This window comes from Crocodylus siamensis, chromosome 5 (assembly GCF_052110815.1).
Source record: "Crocodylus siamensis isolate JL-2025a chromosome 5, ASM5211081v1, whole genome shotgun sequence".
In the NCBI taxonomy this organism is placed as follows: domain Eukaryota; kingdom Metazoa; phylum Chordata; order Crocodylia; family Crocodylidae; genus Crocodylus; species Crocodylus siamensis.
In genome coordinates this window covers 169050442-169059544 of record NC_143399.1, presented here as the reverse complement: position 1 = coordinate 169059544, position 9103 = coordinate 169050442, and the positions used below count along the sequence as shown (strand labels likewise).

The following is a 9103-nucleotide window of genomic DNA, read 5'->3' as shown; positions in this document are numbered from 1 at the left end:
AAAGTCACCTCAAAGAAGTCTTTCCAAATCAATATGATTGCTATTTACAATATAAATACATTAATGTAGCTATATTACTAATCCAGAACTGATCGAGTACAAAATTCTGGGGTATTTTTGGTGAAAATAGGGTACCGAGCCTTCGTTCAGGAACTAATCCCCCATTTATAACATTGTTTCTTATAAGAAAATTGGTTCTGAGTTACAGTGTTTCAACTTAAGATGCGTTTTTCAGGAACCAATTGTGTTGTAAGTCCGAGGACTGCCTGTATAACACTAGTTGCAGCTCCTCATCTCTTACGCTATGCTTTTTTACTGTTTGTGTCAGAAAGATAAACATTCAGCCACTAGAGGCTCAGAAACTTCAACAGCAATTAAAATTATTCTTAAAATCGAAATACATTTCACGGTTTATTCAGAGTGAAAGATTGTTCCTTACTTTTGAGGTTATAGGGCTGAGTAGTATGGCTACACATTTCCTATACATGTATACTGTCAAGCATATACTGAAAAAAAAGTTTGACATATCTTCAGGACTTTCATAAGGAAGCCCAAAGAAATGTTTCAGTGTTGTATCAATAGCTGAACATTTGCAATGCAACAACTATTTACTTTTGTTTCTGTTATGTCCCTGATACTGGAACAGTAATACTATATGGTGTCCTCTTGAGATAAGGATTTGAATATGTTGAAATGATCTTATTTTTTCAAAATGCAAAAATTTATAAGAAAGCATCAGTGTTGATTAACATGAAAATAGTAAAGGTTTCCAAGCCAGTTTACACCTTAATGAAAGCTGACAGTTTAAAACTTTAGGGTGAAAGGTATCTAAAGGAACAAACAATTCCATTTTGTCACGTATTTAGTTCAGTCAGGTCAATAAACACTCTAATTCATTCTTTCATATTTGCTATTGGGTACCTTGACTTGTTAATACTAGTTTATTCTCGCTTCATGTAGCCAGTATCAGGAACAGTTGAAATTCCAGATGGCTCAGTGGATAGGTCTACTTTCAGTCCTAAAAAGCTGCTGTTATAGTATCAAATCATATGGTCATCTCTCTGTCAGACTTTCTGGCCATCATTCTTAGATGCTGATGGTTCTGTATTTGGCATCTGATGTGTCCTGTCATCTGACACAATGGCATTAAAGGCTGCACTTCCTTCTTTTTCCCTACCTTGTCATGAACAGAATGTAAAATGATCTGTTTGCCTCCAAACTAGGCAGATGTCTCTCCAGATTTTAATGCAACAAGTTCAGAGTCATCTAAATATCTTCCATTTAACTGTTCGTTGTTGGAGTCATGATGGTACAGATACACAGGGACCTCGGTGATAGATGTTGCTGTGTAAGAGGTAGAACGTGTAGAGCAGTGATCCCGTCGCCTTTGACCCCACTGGGTTTTATACTGCATCCATTGCCTTTTCAGAGCTCCTTGTACCTGGAAGGGTCAAACAAGTAATATTTTATAATGATTTTTGGACAGCAGCAACAACTTGACTATAACAGGTGTGCACAGTCTGGCCTCCTACCCTTTTTATTATGCTGGAAATTCTATTTTACAATAGTAACATGATGCCACATTTTATTAAAAGTCACTTCTGTTTCAAATCCCATTTGAGGTCAGATTGAGTTGAATGAGATTCACAGCTCATAGTCTCCAGTTTATTCAGAATAAATTTACTCAGTTCACAGATTCAGTGTACATCACATAAGTTCCCCAGTGAAATGAAAGGAATCCATGTTGGCTTACTGCACTAAGTAAATTTCACCCTGAATAAACTAGGAATAAATAGTGAAAACTTAAGTATAACTTAAGTAATTATTAGGTCTAATACTAGTCTTCTTCACAGTGGTGAATTTCATCCATCAGCTATATAACATTCTGGGGGAAAAGGCACTTTCTACAAATATCTCAAGTAGAACAAGGTATGTATTTCAGATGTGAGAGCTAGACTGTGATTTGGACTATACAGGCATTCAGGGACTTGGACTATACAGGCCTTGTTCCTTTGTTTTCTTCGGCTTTGAGTCCAGTCATGTAGGAGAAAGGCAGAATACTCTGGCTTGCTCCCTCCCCATATCAGTTACTTACTTCCTATCAGTGTAGGAAGTAAAATGGGACTGGCTCTCTTCACTTGCCTAAGTGTAGCAAAAGCAGCAGTACTCTGTTGTAAAAGAAGACGTTCTTCCATTCCCCAGAGCAAGGAAGAAGGTGTGAACTGAGACTTCAGGTGTGTCTCTGAGTCGCAATACTATTATTCGTTGTGGCTACATATTACCTCAGGAAGGTGACAAAAGTCACTGTCTAGCCTTATGCTGTGCCATACTTTTGATTCTCTAAGGTATCTTTGATATTCTTGCCTTCTCCAAAATTTTAATCTCTTTTACATATATAGTAAAATTTCACATACCCCCCATACAGCAGCCACTGCCTTTGCTCTTCTCTGCCTAGCTAGAAGGAAGCTATTCTCTTGTCAGAAAAGGGTGAGTTTTCATTAGTATTGCTAGAAATATGATATGCTTATTGACTGTACTGTGGGTTACATGAGCAAGCCAAGAAGGGATATTGCAAATTTTTATTTTTAAGGCAAGGAACAAGCCAAACTATGAGAAATGAGCCCATAAATTCTTAATTATGCAAACAGTTACACTGACTTCAAAAGGACTACTTTTTTGAGTAAGCAAGGATTTGCAGGACTGATCCTTTAATACTGAAGGAAAACATGTCCATGCCAAGTTTCCAATATCAGCTTTTTATTGTAATCCATTTCAGGACAATCCGGTTAGAATGCCTTTAAGTTGGAGAAGTATGTTTCTATTTACACTTTCAAACTGAAAAATGGCTGAATTCATTTTTGTTAGGGCCCAAAGCACAGAAAAAGTATAGAACTATTATGCAACCTACCATGCATCCTTAATTATAAAGGATGTGACCAAAGGACATGACCAAAATTTGCTATAGCAACACTGATGCTAGTCAAAGGAAATAATTTATTTATGTATATGTTTATTTGATTTGATTTATATGCCACCATTCCGAACAAAGGCTCAGGGCAGCTTACAGCAAGAAGACAGAATATATTATAAAACAGGAAAGTGAACAAGAGAACAAAACAGTACAGAAACCAAAGCATCAACATAAAACAGAAACTCCCTAGCCAATATTCCAGCCTAGCTTTTTTGCTAAACACGTGCCCAAATAAGAAGGTTTTAAAGTGCTTCCAAATGATGTCCCAGCTCAGGGTCTGGCATGCCTCGGGAGGAAGGGAAGTCCAGAAAGAAGAACAATTGCTGAGACTGACTTCCCATGTGTTTTTGCCAAGTGGGCTTGGTGCATTGATGGTACTTACAGGAGGTTGCTCTTGGCTGACCTTAGGGATTGTAATGGGGTATAAGGGAAAAGACAGACCCATAGATATACTATTTAGGGCCTTATAGGTCAAAACCAGCACCTTGAAGTGTGCCCAGAAAGCTATTGAGAGCCAGTAGAGACTCTGGAGCACTGGAGTTATGTGCTCCTCGCAACTGACCTCCTTTAGAAGGTGAGGTGCTGCCTTCTGCACCAGCTGTGGCTTCTGGATGGTCTTCAAGTACAGTCCCTCATAGAGCACACTGCAGTAATCTAGTCTTGAGGTTAAAAAGGCCTTAATGATGGTGGTCAGATCTGAATTTGAAAGAAAGGGCCACAGCCTTCTTACCAGAGAGAGTTGGTGAAAGACACTTGTAGCTATGGCTGCCACTTGAAGAACCAGGTGCAGCAAAGGATCCAAGAGCACCCCAAGCTATGAACTGGAGTGACAAATGGAGGCTGAACTCCATCAATGATAGGTGCCCCCACCTCAAGTCACATGGCTTGTCTATCACTGTTGCCTCTGTATTGTCTGGATTCAGTTTCAATTGGTTCAGCAATATTCAATCTGTAACTGCAGCCAGGCTCTGGGAAAGGACTCAGACTGCAGGGCCTGGTTCAGCTAAGAAAGAGTAATAGAGCTGGGTGTCATCGGTATACTGATGACATTTCACTCCAAATCTCTGTGCAGCCTCACAGAAATACTATATATAAGGCCTATGTTATAATGGCTTTATATAGGCATGAAATAGGAGGGGCAACAGGATGAAGCCCTGGGGCACCTGCAGTAAAGGTCTTGAGGGGCTGATGAGCATCTCCCTAACACTACCGTTTGGGACCTTCCTTTTAGGAAAGAATGGAACCATTTTAGAGCTGTCTTGGCAATACCCACCAGATTATGTAAAAGCTTTATCAGAACCTTATGGGTAACCATATCTGAAACTGCTGAAATATCTAGTAAGATCTGCAGGGCACAATTTTTCCTGTCAATTTCCAGGCAAAGAATTGCGATGCAGGCCATGAGCACATTCTCTGTGCTATATCTAGGATGAAAGTCAGACTGATAAATGTCCAGGAATCTGAAGACATCCAGATGCACCTGGAACTGACATAAAAACAGCTCTTCAATGACTTTCCCCAAAAAGGAGGATGGAGATGGATTGAAAATTGGCTACACAATTTTCATATCATGCCATTGCAAAGTTCTATCAATGAAAAGGTGCTCGGGTATGATCTAATATGACATGGCATTGCTAACAGATCAGCAGAATTTAAGTAGAGAATTGTGTGGTATTGCTCCCAGAAAGTTTTCAATTAAGTTCAGCTTCTTAACAAGTAGCTTGTAGTCTTCCAGTTGTTCATGAAGTTTAAATGTGCAGTCTAGAACATCACTCCCAAATCTACAAGAGGGGACTGAAGGAAGAAACCTTCACAATGGAGAAATCTCTCCATTGGCAATGGTCTGGAGAAGAGCCTGAAACTTGTTGCATGTGAAGGAAATCAGGTCAATCTGCACAAAATGTTTGTATAGACTAGCTCTAATCATCAGCAGCTTTGTATTGCAAGTTATAATGCTCCACTCTGAGCAAGGTCTTTCCCTTCTGTACTTAGGTCTACTAGAATATTGCTTGGGGCTCTGCCAAGATGAGTTAGAGTTGACCCTTTCTGAGTAGATTCCTTGTGAGTGGAGGAGGAAGAAGAGGGGGAGGTTTGCCCTTGCTTCTGGCACACCTATATTTCTCTCCAGCCTCCTCAGTCTCTAAGGCTAGGGACAGACATTACACATAAACCAGTTTAAGTGATCAGATTGTTTAAACCTGTAACAGAACATACGTTCTAGGGATGGGATGTGGGATGTGAGAGGGTATGTTTACCACTACATAGGTAAGTGGAGACAAGACAACTGTGATCAATATCCCAGTACGCTTGTGGAGAAAAATGGCTGGAGAGGATGCAAAGAGGTTTATTGAACCCTGGACTGAAGATTTAATTTAATCTGAGAATTCCTTTTATCTGCCACATCTTGAGGAAGCCAGTTAGATGGACTATACAATTATGAGCATATTTAATGCTACTTGGATATCTGCCAGTAACTTTTTGATTTGCGGGTACTAGCAGATAGTTTGCAAGGTATGTGCTATAAAATAGCCCATCATTACTTTCAAATGGTCTGGAAGTGGAAACATTTAATTTAAACCTGCTGTATGCCCACATTAAACCTAAGTTTTGAATCTTCACCCTGCTTATGAACATGATTATAACTGTCTATGGGAGAATAATAGAGAGACTTCTAAGTACCTCTCTCATTACTGATATTGGAAAATCTGTGTGTTTGCAGCAGATTTTACAGTTCCCAATCCCTTTGCAAACTGATACAGTGTTGTAAATTCACTGTCCCTTCAACAAGGGGACAATCTATATTTTACTGACCATTATTTATGTCATAAAGGGCATCTATACAGGTGCAGCAAGACTGCTCTGATGTGCTGCAATTACAGCACGTTGGATTAATTGAGCCTGCTGGAGTGTGGTAATTGCTGCACGCCATCTGACCCCTGCATCACATGCATCAGCATCCCCATGCTGAAAAATGGCAGTGGGGGAACTTTAACTAAAACTCATTTGATGAGGCTGTTGGAGCCACCCTAATTAAAGGGCTACACCCATCCCCCACCACTTCCAGTGGCATGTATGTAAACATCCAAAGCTTTACGTGGTGAGTAGGGATTCAGTGAATGTGTGTTATGATTTGGTTCCTTCCACCTTTTGAATGAACTCCCTAATGGCTGTAGTAATTGGTTATCAGCAACAGATAATCAGGTATGGAAATCTATAAATCACAGGTTTTCTTCATGTTTTGTTACTGTACCCAGAGGCATATTCAGATTTTGCAACTGGCCATGATCAATATAACCCAAATGAGCCAATCTAGAACCAAACATTCTTTGAAATTTTGAGTGTCTGAAATCTTGACCTCTTGAAAAATGTATAATGAATGGTTTGCTTTGAATTAGTGCTGGGGAAGCCCCAAAAAAAACCAAAACAACAAAACCCCAAAACCCCAAAACGTAAAGTCAAACTTTAGCATTTCCAGAGAATGTAAACATTCTGGATATCTGGCTTTTTTTTCAAGGCACTTAATTTTAAGTAATATATTAATTTGCCTGGAGCTGAATTGCAGCAGAATTCTTGTCAAAGTTATTAAAGTGTTAGCATTACTAGCTGCTTATTGCGATCACTAAATTATAAATAGGCAGAAGCAGCTTTGAATTTAAATAATGAAGTGAATATGATATAATTTCCTAACCCAAATATATGCATTTGGATTCCTAAATTAATTTATGTAAATATTTTACAAAAAATAAGAAAACTGGGATGTGTTACTTCATGCTTAATTACCTTTCTGGAACTTGGCTTTTGGTTTTTAGCCTAACATATTATGGATACATTAGTACAATATATAGCAATTTATTTCTTCTCACTGAAGTTTTAGTTATTGAATGAGTATTCAGCTAGGACCTAAAAGTTATTCTACTAGGACTACCTTATAGACACACAGTACACTTGTTCATTACTATACTTTGAAACGGGCAAGGCTGATTATCAGAGGTTTACAGACACATGCATTTTTTTACACTGAATTATCAAAAGCATTAACAAACCAGAGAAGTCAGATGGAACATAGTAAAAAAGTAAAATAGCTTTAAGTTGCTCTCAGTTTTCAGTGGTTTTTTTTTTAACTTTTGCACCTTTAACATTTCTCCATTGCTACTTCAGCCTTCAAAAGGCTTCCAAAAGCTTCAAAATGCTACAGTGCCAGCCTAGATCTTTTCAGCAAAGTTGGAACATTTCAGTGGGTGTGTATACAAGTGCCCCACAGTGTTGTTGTTCCTTCCTTTTGGAAATACTAAATGACAGTGCAGGAACAGCCCATACTGCACCGTGTGTGGCACACAATTATTTTTAGCTGCTATGTCGCTGTAGCAATGTGCTATGCTGAGGGAGTGAGTTGCTAGGTTGACAAAGCTTCAGTGTCATGGTTTTTCCCTGTAGATGCTACATCACTGTAGTGTGTTGCTATGGCGATATAGTGTTACATGTAGACATGCCCAATGTGATTGACCTACCAATAGCTTAAATTGCAAAGCATTTAGCAAAGATAGTGTAAAACTCATATCTGGATCTAAAATGTAGAGGCATAAAAATACAACATGCAGATCTAGGATTTTGCTTCAGTGTTTTATATTATGAAAGTTGGCTGATATGAAGTTTGGAGGCATATACATTTTCAGCACTCTTTAATTTGGTCCTTCTCTAGCATAAAGTATATGACACTATAATGTGATTACAAAGATTATCATTTCATTTTAGGTGTGAGTGGCAATACTTGTTCAAGCTTTGCTTTTCTGTTTTATGGTATCAGAATCTATTATTATGGTTGAAGTCCTTATAATGTTACACTCTTCTGTACATGTATATATTGAGCATTCTAGGAAGAAATGCATAATGATTTGGAGTACCTTACCAGCATAACAAGATGCAGGATGATCTGGTGGATGGAGGGCGCTTGAAAGCTAGGAAGTTTGTAACCAAGTCTCAGCAAGTAGAAAAAATCACTTTTAATCTCCATGAAAAAAGCTTCTTTGGATAAATATAAGACTATAAAAAGGGGCATATTGGGTCTGACCAATTGACCAATTGCTTTGGAGGGAAAACATTGAACTGGATATCTCTAAAGCAGTGGTTTTCAACCTGTGGGGTGTGCGCAGACTATGTCTAAGGAGTCTGTGAAAGATAACTATGATCAATCAAAAGTATGTGAATACTCACAATTACAATTCAAAGGGGTTTGCACCACCACTTGAATCTTTTTAGTGGTCCAAAATGTTGAAAACAACTTATCTAGAGTGGTCTCTATTCATTAACCTCACTGGCATCCAGCATTATTGGTTCAGATGTGCTAGAGGACAACTCTCCAACTGTTGTGTTCAACAGCAATTAGTAAATTTATCATCCACAAATTTGTCTAGTCCCCTTTTTGAACCTGTCTGTACCATCTGCCTCAACCACATCCTGTGGCAAAGAATTCCCCAAGTCATCTGTGTTATGTAAAAAAAATACTTCTCTTGTTAGTTTTACATCTATCTCCTACTCATTTTAATGGCTGTCCTCTACTTCTAGTATTCTGGGACTTGATGAATAACAGATCCTTTGTCCACACCCTTTATGATTTTGTAGACCTCTCTCATATCCCCTTCTCAGACTTCTCCTTTCCAAATAGAGTCTTAACCTTTATAGCGTCTCTTGGTATGGTAAGTGCTCCATCCCCCTGATCATTTTGGTTTCCTTCTCTTTACCTTTTCCAACTATCCTACATCTCTTTTGTGATGCAGAGACCAGAACGCTAAACAACATTTAAGATATGGGCACACCATGGATTTGTATTGTGGCATGTTGATGTTCTGCTTCGTTTTCAGTTCCTTTTTTAGTGATGCACACCATATTGTAATGTGAATGCTATGTGTGTAACAGCAGGAGTAGGGACCTACTTAAATCACGGTGAGAGTAAACAATTTTTGTGGATTGGTTGCAACATAAAGAGCAAATTCTGTGGGTATTTCTGGATATGCTCTTCTGGTCCCACCCCTCATCGCTGATTGGCAGAGAGGCCCTGGTGGGGGAGAAGGGACAAGGGGGCATCTACCATCTTGTTTGCTGACTGCCCTTCATGTGGCCCTGACCCTCAGTGCT

At 38.9% G+C, this 9103-nt stretch overlaps 1 protein-coding gene across 5 annotated transcripts in view; it reads right to left on the bottom strand.

Moving 5' to 3' along the window:
• Positions 1-277: 277 nt before the first annotated feature.
• CALCR (calcitonin receptor) overlaps positions 278-9103 on the bottom strand; it is a 304212-nt gene continuing 295386 nt past the window's right edge. For all 5 annotated transcript variants that reach the window (XM_090047025.1, XM_090047027.1, XM_090047023.1 and 2 more), the window contains one exon: positions 278-1441. In XM_090047025.1, coding sequence (XP_089903151.1) covers positions 1220-1441 — 222 coding nt within the window. In that variant the 3' untranslated portion in view covers positions 278-1219. The remainder of the gene's footprint in view (positions 1442-9103) is intronic.